At 32.0% G+C, this 18025-nt stretch overlaps 1 protein-coding gene across 1 annotated transcript in view; it reads right to left on the reverse strand.

Annotated features, from left to right (window-relative positions):
• The window catches only part of LRRIQ3 (leucine rich repeats and IQ motif containing 3), a 134606-nt gene that overhangs the window by 42270 nt on the left and 74311 nt on the right, over window positions 1-18025 (reverse strand). Inside the window, exon 6 of the mRNA XM_069478076.1 lies at window positions 8544-8673. Within this exon, the coding sequence (XP_069334177.1) occupies window positions 8544-8673 (130 nt within the window). The remainder of the gene's footprint in view (window positions 1-8543; window positions 8674-18025) is intronic.

The raw sequence follows: 18025 nt of genomic DNA on the forward strand, positions 1-18025 counted from the left end.
TTAGAACATTACTATTTATAAAGAAGGAGAAGTGCTAAGATATGAGGTACTCTCTTTTTCTCTTTCTACATATATATAATATCCTAATACACATTATCAAACACAGAAGCCAAAACCCAAGGAATATGACACTGCAAGCTAAAATAAAACATCGAGAGAAAATAACAAGTGTGCAACAGATATTATTGGAAGCAAAATTAGACAGATTAAGAATTTGAAATAATTTTATTGAATGTATCAAAAAAGAAAAGGGAAGGAAAAACAATATGAACCAAGAATAAGAAAAAAATAGTAATAAAAATATCTAAGTGTTATTAGGTAGGTAGATAATATAAACAGTAAAAGAGATGCTGTTGAAGAACAATTCATAAATTTGAAGGTCAGATTGAGGAATTGTTCCCAGAAGAAATCTAGGAAGCATAAAGAGATACAAAATATAAAAGAAAAGATGAAAAATATGGAAGATAGACATGAAAATACTTGGGTAGCTGGTGTCCCAGAAGGAGAGAAAAATAAACGTGGAGAGAAGGAAATATATGAAGAAATAATGGAAGATTTGCCACATAGAAGAGAACAAATGAAAAACAAAACCCATATAGATATATTATAATGAAATTTAAAGATATTGAAGACAAAGAGACAATTTTAAAAGCTTCCATAGGAGCAACAGTCAAGTGACATCAGATTTCTCAGCAACAATACTAAATACAAAAAGACAATGAACTGATAGTTTTTAAGTGAAAGAAAATAATTTAGACTTAAAAATCTACCCAATTTATTGTTCAAATGTGAGAGTAAATGTAGTCTTTGAGATAAAATTTAAAAAGGTTTTCCACTATAACCTCAAATTAAAAATATTTTTGAAGGAAAATAAGATTAAATTAAATGAGAAGGAAACGGGGAGCTGATCAGAATCCCAAAAGACACAACCCCGAATGCCATAATCCTGAATGTTAAAGTCTTAAAGATCACAATCCTAAAGTCTAAAATCCCCCAAATCACAATCCTGAAAGATCAAAATCCTGAAAATATAATTTTGGAAAAAAATAATTTAAGAATTCATGAAATTATATTTACTTAAATTTAAACTCAAACTCCTGGCCTCAAGCATTCCTCCTGCATCAGCCTCCTGAGTATATTTACCTTTTTAAAAGTGGGTGTATTTGAGAAACGTATAAAACAATTTATAGGACACTTTACACAATAAAATAGGAAATAATACATATTTTTGGAAGCATAAACACTCAGATACACTGACAGTCACACATGAATAATAATTACAAGCAGATGAACCATATTTCTAAAGAAATAGGTCAGAAAGGGAAATATACAAATGCATATTATTATGGTTGACAATTGTGTGCACATAGGTTTATAACTATGGTCTGAAAAACTATGAAGAACAATCTAAGTCTTTTGACAAAATAGGTCAAAAACTACAATGAGTCACCACTGCATATGCAGTTGCTCAAAGAGCTGAAATCACAAGAAATTTTATCTTTCACAAATAAAGATGTACCAAATGGACATCTCTTTATTTATCAAGTGTCAATGTTTTTACATATGTGCACAATGCTTACACACAAATTCAACCATTATGATAATGTACTTTTGTAGAGTCAAATTTCTGATGTCCAAAGCAGAAAAAGAAGTCTATTCCAATTCTCAGATGGAGACAAATTTGCCATCTGTATTTGTTCTCACTGAGCCCAGCCAATTAAATGTTTTCCAACAACACTGAGGAAAGTTCATCCCCACCTAGTCCATGCAGACTCACACACTTGTCTCTTCAGGAAACACCCTCACAGACATACCCAAAAAATGCTGTACCAGGTTTCTAGGAATTCCTTAACCTAGGAGAGTTGACACCTAAAATTGAGTCCAAAGGGCCATTTATGAATTTGGCACCCATATGCATCTCCTTAAACCATACTTAATTTCCAAATAAATACAAAAAGAAGGTAATAGTTCCACCTAAAATGAAGCAACTAACACAATGCTGCTATCCTGCAAACAATCAAAAACATACTGATTTCTTCCTCAGAATTTGGCTTTTATAACATTCAGGATTTTAATCCTTTGGGACTGTGATTTTCAGGATTTTAGATGTTAGGGATTTAGACTTTATGGATTTTGATCTTTTGGGATTTCAATATTCAGGATTATGGTGTTTGGGACTGAGTCAATCAGGATTATGATCCAAACTCCCTGAAAGATCTATGAGATGCTGCTAATGATATAAAACATAAAGTTCATTAAATAAGTTGGTAAGAGTCCCTTAAATTTTTCTTAAAAGGTAAGACCAAATAAGCAGAGAGAATATATTTATGATAACCTAATGAAAATCTAGATACTGGCTCCTGAACCAGAAAAAGGACATTGGCTGGACAATTGGAGACACATGAATATGGTTCATAGATAAATTAATAGTATATCAATGTTAACTCTCTGGTTTTGAGAATTGTACTATAATTATATGAAATGATATCATTTGGGAATATTGGTAAAGAATATTTAATAATAATTTGTATTTTTGTATCATTTTGTAATTTAAAATTATTTCAAAATAAGACAAAGGGAAGAGAAGATATAGATATTAATCATGAAAAAATAAGAAAGAAGAAAAAAATAGAATGAGTGGAACCAACTTAAAAAATAAGTAGAGGATAGAAAAAGGTCTAGCTACCTCAATAAATACAATATACACCAATAGACTAAATAAGCTGGCCCAGATATATGCTATTTATATAATATACACATAAAGCAAAAAGTCAAAGGTAAAAGGATAGAAAAAATATAATAGGAAAATTTCACCTAAAATACAGCTTGTATAGCTGTATTAATATCAGAAACATAGAGTATAGGGTAAAAGCATTGTTAGGAATAAAGAAGGTAAATATAAATGATACAAGTTTGAATTTACCAAGAATATGAAAAAAATACAATCATTTAAACCCTTAATAAAATCACATCAATGTAGAAAACAAAATTTGATAGAATTAGAGAGAAACAAACAAATCCATAATTATATGGTAGAAGATTTCAACATATCTCTCTCCTTTCTTAATCAACAATTATAAAATCCATACATTTTCAAGAAAACATGGAACATATCTGAAAATTGATCATAACTAGGTTTTAACAAACACCAAAAAAATAGGTAAAGACAGAATTAAAATGATTCCCTTTAAGAAAATTATGAAATTTAAAAGAGGCTGCTTCTTATGGGACTGTCACCTCCTTTTCTTCTCAGTGCTGCCAGCATTAATCATCTTTCAATTTAGTAGTAGTAAGTCCAGAAAGAGTTTGCATCTCTAACGCTACACTATTATTTAGTATTAACAACTAAATGGTGGAAAAAAGACTGCCAAACCTCCTAATCTTCCAAACTAACATTTGTTGAGCCCATAATTGAGATCAGAGAAAATAAATTATACTCAACATTCTGAAGGAAAAAAATTTATTTTGAAGGAAAAAGAAAGACTTTCAAGAGGAAATGGCATTTTTCACCCTATATGATTTTGAATATATGCTACTATGTAAAAATTGGTAAAAAGAATTAAGATAATCCTAAACAGAAAAATGACATAATTAAAAAGTGGCAGAAAATATTACTCAATGAAAGAAAATAAAAGAGACTTTCAATACAGAATTGATAAAAACTCATACCAAATAAAAGTAATCTGTTCAAGCAACATGAGTACAATTTTGGCTGCTTTTAAAATAATTATTTTGTTAAAATGAGTATAATTGGCTGTGATTTAAATTAAAGAAATATAGAAAAATGAAATGCCAGTTTTATTGTAATTCTTCTAATTATAGTATCTTTAGATAAGTAAGATACCCTTCACTTTCCATGGCTTTTATTTTTAACATCAGAAATTTCAAAATAAACTTGGGAAACAACTAATAGAATTTTATGTAAAATGTGTGATTCTACAATATTTAGACTAACAAAGGGAATGACAGATTTTATTAAATTTTATGGATTCAGATAGCTTACTCTACCACAAACATATTCCCATGAATAAGCCTTAATTATTACATAGCAATACATTTCCAGTCCTCAGGAGGCACAATGGTGAAATAGGGCAATACTAGACTTTGAAACAAGAAACAGATCCGGAACATAGTGCCAGCTCTGACATTTTTGGATCATGTGACCTTTGATAAATTATCTATATAAACTCACCTTCCTCATCTGTAAAACAGAAATAATAAATTAAATGTTACAAAGCGGCATTATCTAGCACTGGAATGGCAAACACATTTTAATTTTCATGATCCATTAGATGTTGATGTGTAAACATTCACTTCAGAGGAAAGTCAGTTAGGGCTCAGCATGACTTATGAGTGATATTTTTCAAGGGTTCAGACGTCCCTTGCCTGGAAGAGGATAGGTATCTCAAAATTCCGTACTTTCTACTTCTTTTTCTTTGTCCTTCTCACTTTTCCTGTTCCCATACATGTAATAAAAATTGTGGACACAAGTTGATTCAACATAAAATACCAACATAGAGTTCAAGTGAATTAAATATTTTGAATATATGCTCTTTTTCTCTGCTCCCTACTTATACCCCAGTACCAAGATCAAAATTTTTTTTAAAAAAAATTTCTAAACACAATAAAAAAGAAAGGTAGAACATAGCAATGACACCAAAAACACATTTGGAAGTTGGAAACCAGGTGGATGAAAGGTAATTGACAAGAAACACTAGAAATTTAACATTTAAGATTTGCTGTGGTATTTGAGACCAGTCTGAGCAAGAGTGAGACCTCTTCTCTACTAAAAACAGAAAAAAAAAAAAAAAATTAGCCAGGCATGGTGGTGCACGCCTGTAGTCCAAGCTACTTGGGAGGCTGAGGTAGGGGGATCACCTGAGCCCAAAAGTTTACGAGTGCTGTGAGCTAGACTGAAACCACGGCACTCTAGCCTGGGTAACAGCATGAGACTGTCTCAAAAAATAAAAAATAAAAAATAAAAAAAATAAGATTTGCTGTGGGGAAGCAAAGAAGAAAGCTTATTTACAATGTGGACACTACAAAAGCTAGGAATTGGAAGCTGGTTGAAAAATTGTTTGAAAGACATAATTAGACCAACTGATCCTCTGAGGAAACTACACATACTCAGGAGACTCTTCCACCCTTTTACCATGGAAGGAAATTAAAGTCTCACCCTCCTCAAATGTTAAACCAGAGAGGTTCTAAATTCAGGGACTTCAGGCACAGCTAAAGATAGAGGGCAAAGTACCTGACTAAAAATAGGCTAATGAAATTAAAGTTTTCATATCAAATTTTGCTGAGAACAGTAGCAGTTTCTCATATATCACAGGTAGAACATCAGAGCAATCTTCTGTTGGAAAAACCTCGTATTTCAGATCTCAGAATAAAACATCTGGACCCCACTTATTGTCCTACATTAAAGATCACATGTCAAAAAAAAAAAATAGCCACATACATAAACACAGGTTTCAAATAATATTTCAGAAACTTCTTAAATGGGAGTAAATGCACAAAGATTATCAGCATTTTAGAGAAAAGCTCTAAGAAAAAAGTCACGTGGGAGAATAGGAGAATGCAGTGTGCAGAAGAGATACCCACAAAAAATTAAACAAATTCATATAGTATTAATATCCTTAGAAGTATAGAGAAGATATTGTATCTATGAACCAAGGATACCATTGTGTGTGTATGTGTGTGTAAAAGGAATAATGGGAAAAATTTGGATTTTATAAAATTTATTACATAATTGAAAAATATCAGAATTAGAAGATAAAATGTTTCCCTCATAGAAAAATCAAATAAATAACTAGATAATGACTAAAGTAGCTCTGGAAATGAATCAAAAATTAACAGCAACTAAGTGAATGCTCAACTAAGAAAAAGCCATACCCAAAACAGAGAAATATTTTCTGGTGATTTTATTTGCCATGGTCTACCCATCTTCTCAGTGTGGTGCAGTGTGGTTGCGCAGGAAAACAGCCTGTTTCGTGGCAAGAAAGACACTATCTTGAAGCAAAACCTCCCTCCCTGATGATTGATGATGTTGACTCCTGCATACTAGGGTGTTCTGCAGCAAGGTCATTAAACAATGCCTGCGGCATAAATAACCCCTCACAAAGATACTTATTTAATTGCCCCAGTGGTCATGAGTTTCAGAAAAAAAGTCTGAGGCATGACCAGCTGCACATGTCTTTACCTTAAAAGCTTGCTATAAAAAGGATTCTTTCTGGAGGGTGGGTTCAGGGATATATAGTCTTGTAGCCACCTGAGACATTATTTGTTTGTAAGTCCCTATTAAATATTTCTTTCTGAGAAATTGGATTTGTCAGCCACTTTCTTTGGCCTCTCAGCTCCTTCAGCCTTTGGGGGTAGCTGTGCATATACCTGCTCACTATAGAAAAGGTTGGGAAGAAGTAACCCATTCAAGTTTCCCTCTCTAAGTATGGGAGGATGGAAGAAGCAGAGTAGAAATTGTTTAGAACATTCTAGTCAGTCTGTGGAAACACATTCTATATTTATGAATTAGAAAATTTAATATTGTTAAGATACTATTCAAAGTGATCTACAAACTCTATATAATTTCCGTTAAAATTTCAACTTACTTCAAAACTATGATAGTCAGAAGGGTGTGTGACATAACAACAGACATATAGATCAATAGAATAGAATAGAATAGAATACCAAGATATAAACTCTTGAATATATGGTCAAATGATTTTCAACAAGACTTTCAAGACCATTCAATGGGGAAAGGACAGTCTTTTCAGCAACAGATGTTCAAAAAGCTGGATATCCATACACACACAAAAAAATCTGAAGTTGTAGTCTTACTCCATGTTACACACAAAAAATTAACCCCAAATGGATCAAAGACCTAAATGTAAGAGCTAAAACTAAAAGCTTAATGACATCTAATTTGTCAATGATTTATTGAATATGACACAAAAAAGTACAGATAACAAAAGAAAAAAATAAGTAAGTTGTACTATATCAAAATTAAAAACTTTTTGTATCGAATGACACCATAAACAGAGTGAAAAGGAAACCTATAGAATGGGAGAAAATATTTGAAAATCATATATCTGATAAGGGACTGATATCCAGAGTACACAAAGAAAGCATACTATTCAACAACCAAAATACAAACAACCCAATTAGGAAATTGGCAAAGGACTTGAATAGACATTTCTCCAAATAATATACCCAAGTAGCCAAGTAAGTAAACGAAAAGATGAAGATTCCCAACACTATCAATCATTAGGGAAGTGCAAATTAAAACTACAATGAAATACCACCTCACACCCAGTAGGATGGCTACAATTTAAACAAACAAACAGGAAATATCAAGTGTTGACCAGAATGTGGAGTAATTGGAACCCTTGTGCAATGTTAGTGGAAATGTAAAATAGCACATTTGCTTTGGAAAATAGTATGGCTGTTCCTCAAAAAATTAAAAGTAGAATTGCCATACGATCTAGAAATTCTACCTCTAGGTATACTCCAAACAATTGAAAGCAGGGTCTCAACTGTACACCCACATTATTAGCATCATTGCTCACATTCACTAAAGTGTGGAAGCAACCCAAGTATTCACTGATGAATAAACGGATAAGAAAAATGTGTTATATATACACAATATCAGCCTTAAAAAGGAAGAAAATTCTGACATATGATACAGCATAGATGAACCTTGAAGACATTATGCTAAGTGAATTAAGTCAGTCACATAAGGACAAATATTGCATGATCCCACTTATATGAGATACCTCAAGTAATCAAATTAGAGAGACAAAAAGTAGAATGGCAGTTGCCAGGGCTGGGGTTAGGAAAGAATTGGGAGCTAGTGTTTAATGAGTACAGAGTTTTAGTTAGAGAAGATGAAAAAGTTCTGGAGATAGATGTTTGGGATGGTTGTACAATAATATGAATGGACTTATTACCACAGAGATGTGCAGTTAAAAATGGTTAAAATGGTAAATCTTATGTTCTGTATACTTGACACAAAAATAACATAAGAAAAATATGCAGAATTGTGAGACATAAATTTTCAGATTGAAAAGGCACTGCAAATTGAATAAAGTGAAAATAAACCAATAAAAAAAAAAACTGAGACAAATCACTGTGAAGCTATAGAACACTTGGTAGAAAAAGAAACTGCTGAAGGAAATTTAATATTATTTTTTAATTTAAATAATTTTATAATAATCTGATACTTGATATTTCCTGAAGGAGATAAAACATTGGCATAGCCATATAGTAACAAAGCTATCATTTCAATATGATTCTTGCTAACACCAATTTCTCCTAATTCCCAATTTCTACCCAAAATCAGGTTCAGGATAACCATGAAACAACCTTCTGAATATGTATATTCAGAAAATATTGAATGACATATGGATATTTTATCTAGAAGTCTCAACATATATACCATGGACTCTTGTATTTATATCTCAAAATCAATATGCCCAATTTCTAATTATATTATTTAGTCTTCATCAAAATATGTTTATTAAATACAATTAAAAATCCATATAACTAACCTTTTTGAATGAGATGTCTTGATTTTTTGGATTTTCTGCAAATATCTTTTGTTTTTAATTCATATAAAATAGGGAATACATGCTTTCTGTGTTCACTAGAATTTGTTAAATCAACAGGAGAATATATATTCTGTGAAGACAAAATAAAAGCAATGACAATGATAGTATCTCATGTATTTTAGTTTTCAAAGAGCTCTCACATGTATTATACATTTTCATGACTGATTTTCATTTATAAAACAACAAAAAACCTGTGAGGCAAGAAGAGTTAAGAAAAAAATAGCTCCATTGTCATTGTGTATAATTTTGATAAATTATCTTTCTATCAACAGTTAATGATGTACCTTGGACAATACTGTAAGGAAGATTGAGGGAAAGGTGGTTCTGCCAGGAGTGTGCTGTGACAAAAGGAACAAGGGAGAAGGAGAAGCAAGGAATAAAAAGAAGCAGGACAGTGTTGCCCAGAGAGCCTGAAGGAAGATTCTGAGTAAGAAAGAGAGAAACAAAATTATTTCACAGAACACTAAAAGGCAATAACAGAAGGAAAAAGGAGGGGCAGTGACATAGGAAGAAAAGGAGGGAGAAATGGGACCAGAATTATCAAAGATCTTAAAAGTACAAATGGATCAGATATGTGCGGGAGGAATAACAAGTAGAATATTGAAGAGGAGCTTCATGGAGAATGGGAGCACTGTCAAACATAAACTGCATAATGTCCATAAACTGGTTGGGATGTTTTAATAATACAATGTTATCTGTTTTTCTCCTCACAGTTCATCCAGACTGTTACAGAAATATCACCAGGTCATCAGGGACCAGGCTCTTTCAAAATTCCTTTATCATCTTTGTCTTACTGCATCTGCATAGGTTCTATCCTAAAAGTTTTCTTATGAGTCAAGATAGGTACTAGAGCTCCAAACATAGTATCAGGAAGATGGAGGAAACGGGAAATGACAAAAGGGCAAAAACCATGTGTCTTAAGGAGCTTTCCCAGAGGTTCTTCAAATAACTTCTGTTTGTATACCATTGGCCATCCATAGCTACAAAGGGGAGGGAAGGGAATGTGGCCTTTTTCTAGGTATTTTGCTGCCTGGGATAAAATTGGGGGCCTATTACCAAGAAAGAAGAAAAGGATAGATATTGAGAGGCAACTGATAGTCTCTGGCACAGGGAAAAACTCAGAACCTTTTAAGGAGGTATATGTTTGTATATTGAAATAATTTCCCAGGATATTATACTCTTCTTGGTGAGAAATGCTGATCTAAATTCTTAAGACTCACAAATATTTATCATCAGATAGATCTCTTTTTTGAGATGCTTGCTTTTGTATATTTGCTTATGGAGCACTTAGTGTTTATCATCTGCCATATTTTAAACTCATTACAGATATTAACTCATTTAATAATCATAACAACCAAGCTGTGCTCTTTCACCCTGGAAAATCTCACAGACATCTCATACTCAAGAAAATTAAACTCATATTTTTTTCTCTAAATCTATTAGTACTTATTCCTAGTTTTGGTGAATGGCACCACCTTCATCTGAGGAGAGAAAAGTCAGATACACTCTCTGATATATCGTAGCTGATGGAATTTTGAAATAGAGAATTCATCCTCACATTTCTCCTACTATTTTGACCTGTCTACTTGTGTAAACAGCCTTTATTCAATAATTCAGAAAAGACATTGGGATGTGTGTCCTGGTCTCCTGTATTTACAATTTTTGGCCAAAATCCCTATACCACACAATACAGATGTACTTAATTAAATATCCTAAAGTTTCTAACTTTTAAATTTTATATGTAATGTTTTCTAATTTACTTATTGAAAACAAACTGTCTCTATGCAGTGACTCATAGTGCAAAGATATTTTAATGCTCATTACAGGTAGTAGGTATAATCTGGTCCTAGAATGGATCTCAGTTTCTATTCTTTACTGAAAAATCCTTCACTCGTCAACTCTTACACAAGACAATTTCCTTTCAGTCTTTACATGACAAAATCACTACATTTTGCTAGAAATACAAATAAGTAGGTACTTTTGAGCCATATATTCTCTTTATATTAATATTTAGAAATTTTCCTTAAGGTTTCTGATAATAATTATAATTTAATAGCTCATAATATCAAAATATGACATAATTTTAAATAATGTCTCTATTTTCATTTAGGCCCAATTCTTTCTATTAAACAAGTATGAAAAAAATAATGTAGAATAGTATTTTGTAATCAAATCTGTAACAATCAACTCCAAATGCTTTTTCAACTTCAAATGCTTCTGTAATTCCTTTTCAAGTTATTTTATCTTCCTCCTAATAAGAATTATGCTCTGCTTTGGTAACTTCTCTCTGTCTCTCTCTCTCTCCTAACAAAGTAATTTGTCACATGTTAAAAATCACTTCAAACTTCTGGTGTGCCATAGAAATGGGCCATTTCTTCTTCTATGTATCACACTTTTATCCTACCTATGATAGTCATTATATGCTCATTGATCCTGTTTTAACTAGTACTTATTCCTTTACATTCACCTGAATGAATAAGAAAACAAAAATGTATGTCTATGTGTCAAACCTGAGATATCCAATTTCTAACACAAATAAAGTTTATTGAAAGAATTATGAAATTTAAAAGGTCAGAAATTAAGTCATTCCTTTCAGAAGTTTCTGTAACTTCCATTTTTTTTCAATTATTTGCCTGTAATTGTGTATCACTTTTTAAAATAATATTTTCCTTGCTTTTATAAAAGAAGAATACATGACAAAAGGTACATAAATGACAGTGGAACAAATCTATAGGAAGATGACAAGAAAGTATAAAGCTCTAAATGAACTGAGGCTTACACAAATTGCCAATGTAAAGAAAATGGGATTTTCTGTTATATATAATGGAAGAAGGAAAAGAAAGAATATATACACTTTTTGATTGATTGTCGCAATCATGAAGAAGAAAAGCTTATCAAAAGACAGGGGATGATCTAATGAAGATCTTATTTCTAGTAACAGAAAGTATATTCTATTAACTATAATATCTTACACTTAACACTGGTCCATAGTAAATGTAGAAAATATTTTAAGTATGTTTGGTAGCATTTAGAAAAGGAAAACATGATCAAGGAACAGTATAAATTGACAACAAACTAATTACATTAGATATAATTTCATTTTTAATAGGGTCAAATTAATTCAACTTCAAATATCCTTGGTATGATAAACTTGCATTCAGGAATATGTTTCATAAAATCTTTCATTACTTATGAAAAGACACTGTGTTTAGATAGAAATGAGAGATGCTGAATGATCACATGGAAAAGAGTGAGGACTAATAAAATAATGCCAACCTAAAGGGAGATCTCTAATGTTATGATACATGGATCTGTTTTCAGCTCTATTTTGGTCAAAATTTATATAAATGATTTGCATCAAAATGTAACAGAAATGCCTATCAAATTTTCAGATGAGATGTTAAAAGAATAAAATCATTTACTAAGAGAAATCTAAAATAATGTCAACAGACTATAGCAATGGGTCAAATTAAAGAGATTAAGTTAGGTAGAAATAAATATTGTAGTTGGGAAAATATACGTAATGACTGGAATATATCATGTGATTTAGAAACATAAATAATAAAAAACTGAAGTATTTTAGTTAAAAGTAACTTAATTAGAAGTCCGTTGTATATGTGATTCTAAGGTGTGTTAAGCATATCATCTAGAATGAGGGAAATGAGTCTTACATTTGCTTCTGATCAGAACCTTAGCTGAGGAACTATTTCAGGTTAGGAAAACATATTTTCAGATGATTATAGATAACCTGGAACATGAAAAGAAAGCAGCCTACCTACTGAATTATTGTGAAAGTATTAAATAAATCTTACATATATAAGCCATGTTTAAGTCTAGTGTAGAAAAAAGATAACAAAGAGAGATTCAGGTTACTCATCTCCTCCAATATCCATCTTCTTCATCTTGAAAAATTATACCTTTTTTTGTTCAAACCATAAAAACTTAGAATTTGATCTCTAATTCTTTTCCTGAAACCTTATATCTAAATCATCATCAAATCTTGGCAATTCTACCTTCAAAATATATTTCAAATATGTTCACTTCTCTCCATTTTCACTGTTACTTCTCTAGTCTAAAGCTATAGTCATCTGTTTCTGGTCAACCACAAATACTTCCTAATGGTTGCTGGCTTTCACAAGACACATTTATATTTGTCAAAATATAAATCTGGTCTTTTCTTAGCTTTAAGTCCTCTAATGGCTGTTCAAGATGCTAAGTCTTTACTGTGAACTAAAAAATCTCATCAAAATATGGCACTTGAACACATAGCCAAACTCATCTCATGCTACTTTTGACTTGGTTTATTATGCTCCTGTCGCACTGGATTTCATTCACTCCCTTGAATACTTCACACAGAACAAACAGGCTATTTCATGCCACGGGTCCTTTTGCAAGCTCTTCCTTCTGCCTGCAACGTTATCCTTCCCATACTTTACATGGTTATCTCCTTTTCCTTCAGATATTAATTTTAAATAATATACCCTCAGAAAAGCCTTCTGTGACAATTTTATGAAAAGTAATTTTCTTCCTATTATTCTCTATCTTAACACACTACTTGTTCTATCTATTTATCATAATTTTATTTGTTTATTAACTTGAATTACAATTTGTTTTTTTCTACAATATAGTTCACAAGGGCAAGAACTTTGCTTGTCTTGTTTACTTAGTGCTGAGAATGGTCTTTGGCACCCAACAGATACATACTAATTATTAGTTAAATGTTGAATGAATAGTACCAAAGAGAAGTACCAGAGGGGATGGGTCAAGGTTTAAAGACTTTGGTTCAATATAATATCAAATGAAGCTCTATTCCTTACAGAGATTCCAACAACCATAAATAATATTAAGAGAAATTTTTAAAAATACAAAGGATCAATGAAACAAAAAGTTGGTTCTTTGAAAAGATAAAACAATTTAGTAGACTGATACATAGACTAACCAATCAAGAAAATATTAAAAGAAATACAATCAGAAATGAAAAAAAGACATTACAACTGATATCACAAAAATACAAAAGATCATCAGAGACTACTATGAGTATCTCTATGCTCACATACTAGAAAAACTAGAGGAAATGGATAAATTCCTGAAAATATACAACCTGCCAAGATTGAACCAGGAAGAAATAGAAATAATGAACAGACCAATAAGGAGTAGTAAGATTGAATCAGTAATAAAAAATCTCCCAAAAAAAAAAAAAAAAAAAAGGCCCAGGCCTAGATAGCTTAACAGCCAAATTCTACCAGACTTACAAATAATGGCTTGTACCAATCCTACAAAAATTGTTCCAAAAAATAAAGGAGGAGATGTTAGGCAGGGACCAAATCTGCAGGTAACAGATACAGGCAAGGAGGGTGGTTCCTAGGGGCAGAGAAGCTGGAGGGTGGGGTGGGGTTGGGAGGAACTACAGGAAAACACAGCTAACAACTGCAAAAAGGTTTTGAGGCATACACACCTATGGAACTGCAACTTTGTTATAAGAACATCTGTCAATCGTATATCAATCATGTGGTAATATCCCACACCTCCTTAACCCCTCCCCCAGACCAGGCCAATAAAAGCAAACCACCTGGGAGTTCTTAACATCTTTCTCCACTAGTGGAGACTGACCTGTTATTCTCTCAAATGTACTCTTGCTTTGTATAGCTCCCTTCTTTTCTGCAATAAAAGCTGTTTGTGTGGAATTGCTTCCGGTCTGTGGTCACTGTCACATTAGCCCTGCTTGTGAATTTTCCAACCAAGGGGCCAAAAACACAGGAAAACAATTTGCCAAGAAGCCAGACCTGACAGAGGGACTCCTCTCTACCACATTCTGTGAAGCCAGTATCACCCTGATAGTAAAGCCAGGCAAGAAGGCAACATGGAAAGAACACTACAGACCAATAGCCTTGATAAATATACAAGCAAAAATCCTCAACAAAATACTAGCAAAGTGACTCCAATGACATTAAAAAAAGATAACACTCCATGATCAAGCGGGTTTTATTCCAGGGATGCAAGGATGGTTCAACATGTGCAAATCAATAAATGTAATCCACCACATGAACAGAATTAAAAACAAAAACATGATCATCTCAATAGATATAGAAAAGGTATTCGATAAAATTTAGCATTCTTTAATGATAAAAAACCTCAACAAAGTAGGCATAGAAGGAATATATCTCAAAATAATAAAGGCCATATACAATATACCCACAGCCAAGATCATATTGAATAGGGAAAAATTGAAAGCATTACTCCTAAGAATTGGCACAAGGCAAGGATGCCCACTTTGATCACTCCTATTCAACATAGTACTGGAAATCTTAGGCAGAACAATCAGGCAAGAGAAATATAAAGAGCATTCAAATTGGAAAAGGGGAAGTCAAATTATCTCTGTTCACTGATGACATGATCTTATACCCATAACACTGTAAAGACTCCTCCAAAAAATGCTTAGATTTGATAAACAAATTCAGTAAAGTTTCAGGATACAAAATTAATTTAAAAAGCCAGTAGCATTTCTATACACCAATAATGATCAAGCTGAAAACCAAAACAAGAAGTCAATCTCATTTATAGTACCTACAATAAAAGTACCCAGGAATACATTTAACCAAGGAAATGAAAGACCTCTACAATGAAAACTATAAAACACTGATGAAAGAATTTGTAGATAACACAAACAAATGGGCAAACATCCCATGTTTATGGATTGGAAAAATTAATATTGTTAAAATGACCGTACTTCCCAAAGAAATCTACAGATTCAATGTAATTCCTATCAAAAATGCCAACATTATTTTTCACAGAGTTAGAAAAAACAATCCTAAAGTTCACATGAAACTAAAAAAAAAGTACAAATAGACAAAGCAATCAATCCGAAGGAAAAAGAACAAAGCTGGAGGTAATTATGTAATTATATTACATAAGTCTATGTAACCAAAAGAGCATGGTTCTGGTATAAAAATAAACACATAGATCAATGGAACAGAATAGATAACCCAGAAATAAAGCCACATATCTAAAATCAACTGATCTTCAACAAAGTCAATAAAAACAAACATTGGGGAAAGAACATCTTATTGAATAAATGATGTTTGGGAAATTGGGTAGCCATGTGCAGAAGAATAAAACCAGACCCTATCACCATATACAAAAATTAACTCAAGATGGATTAAAGACTAAATGAAACACCTGAAATTATAAAAATTCTGAAAAAAAATCCTAGGAAAAACTCTTCTGGACATTGGCCTAGGCAAAGTATTCAGAACTAAGACCCAAAAGGTAAATACAACAAAACCAAAAATATATAAATTGGATTTAATTAAATTTAAAAGCTTCTGCATAGCAAAAGAAATAATTAACAGAGCAAGTAGGCATCCTACAGAATGGGGGAAAATATTCACAAACTGTGCATCTAGAAAAGGACTTATATATAGAATCTACAAGAATCTCAAACAACTCAACAAGAAAAAAACAAATAATTCATTAAAACATGGGCAAAGGACATGACTAGACATTTTTCAAAAGAAAACATGCAAATGGCCACAAACCTATGAAAAAAATGCTCAAAATCACTAATCATCAGAGAAATGCAAATTAGAACCACATTAGATACCATCTTACTCCATTCAGAATGGCTATCACAAAAAGTCAAAATATAACAAATGTCAAGGACTTAGAGAAAATGGGATGCTATACACTGTTGAGGGGAATGCAAATTAGCACAACCTTTCTGGAAAACAGTATGGATATTTCTCAAAGAACTACCCAAAGCAAAAAAAAAAAAAATGTATCACTATATCAAAAAGATATCTGCACTAATATGTTTATTGAAGCACTATTCACATTAGCAAAGAATATAATCAACCTAAGTGTCCATCAATAGATACACACACACACACACACACACACACACAATGAAATACTATTCAGCCATTAAAAAGAATGAAATCATGTCTTTTTCAGCAACATGGATGGAATTGGAGGCCATGATCTTATGTGAAACAACTCAGAAATATAAAGTCATATACCTTATGTTCTCATTGGTAAGTGTGAACTAAATAATGTATATGCATGGACATATAGAATGGAATAATAGACATTAGAGGAGACTCAGAAGGGTGGGAGGGTGAGAGTGGGTTGAGAGGTGATAATTTACTTGATAAGTACAAGGTGTATTGCAAGTGATGGCTACACTCAAAGCACAGACTTCTCTGCTATGCAATATATCCATGTAACAAAACTGCGCTTGTACCCCCTCCTCTCTATTTAAAAAAAAAAAAAAAACTTGAAAAAATATTTTTAAAAAACTGAAAAAATAAAGTAAAAGCATGCTTTCTTTAATTAATTAATTAATTAAAAATTAACCAAAGAATATCTCAAACCCTTATTTAGGTGGGAACAATATGATTGACTAACAAAGGTACAAGCAAAATAAACAGAAGCATGAATGAAAAAAGAAACATAATTTCTTATCTTATATTTTATACAGGACTTTATCTCAATAACACTTTCAAGACTCCCGTCTTTTCCTCCTGAATTCTTTCATACTTCACTCCAAAGCTTTTCACTTAGCAACTCTTCACAACTCTCCCATCCCTTTCTAAGCCTTTATCATGTACATCAACTTAGACTCCTTAAATTTTCTAGGTTCTCTTCTACTTTATCAATTTCTGATTTTGTCACACACACAAAAAGCATAAATATAACCATCTGGTAGGAATAATTATATCTTTACTAAAACACATCTATCTACCCATCGTATTGATTCTACATCACAAAAAAACCAAATAACCAAAATAGCAATTAAAGAACTCTCCTTAGATGGTTTAGACAGGAAAAGCAAAGAAAAAATAATCTATAATAGGTATAGAAGTTGGAGAGACATCCATATATTAATAAATATCATCCGATCATAATAAAAAATATCTTAAAGCATTACTGAAAATTGGAATAGATTAACTGAAGGGCTATGGAGCTCACTGTAGTTGACAAACTAAATAAATACCTGGTTATAAAAAATCAGATTAATGATTATACTAGATATTTATTTTCCCAAGACAGACGATGCTTTATCATTTAAAAATTGAGGAATGGGTAGCAGTGGTAACAATTCTATGTTCTTTCTAGACCAAGAGTAAATATTTTATGCTGAACTCTTCTGTCTTTCAATCTCAAGGTACATTTTCAACTTTTCCTGTTCGGAGTTTTCCAACTTAGCATAGTTAGTGTTCTATAAGATTGTGATTTTGTTTTCATATCTCATAGGATGCAAATAAGAGCCTTTTGCTTTAAAGGAATTTATAAGTTTTTTATCAAAGCAACTTAATAGAAAAGACTCACTATTATACTACCTATTCTTACACTGTCTATACTATTCTATACCTGAACAAGCATTTGCTTTGTCAACATCATATTTTGTTCATTGTAAGTAGGCT

This window comes from Eulemur rufifrons, chromosome 8, assembly GCF_041146395.1.
Source record: "Eulemur rufifrons isolate Redbay chromosome 8, OSU_ERuf_1, whole genome shotgun sequence".
NCBI classification, from domain to species: domain Eukaryota; kingdom Metazoa; phylum Chordata; class Mammalia; order Primates; family Lemuridae; genus Eulemur; species Eulemur rufifrons.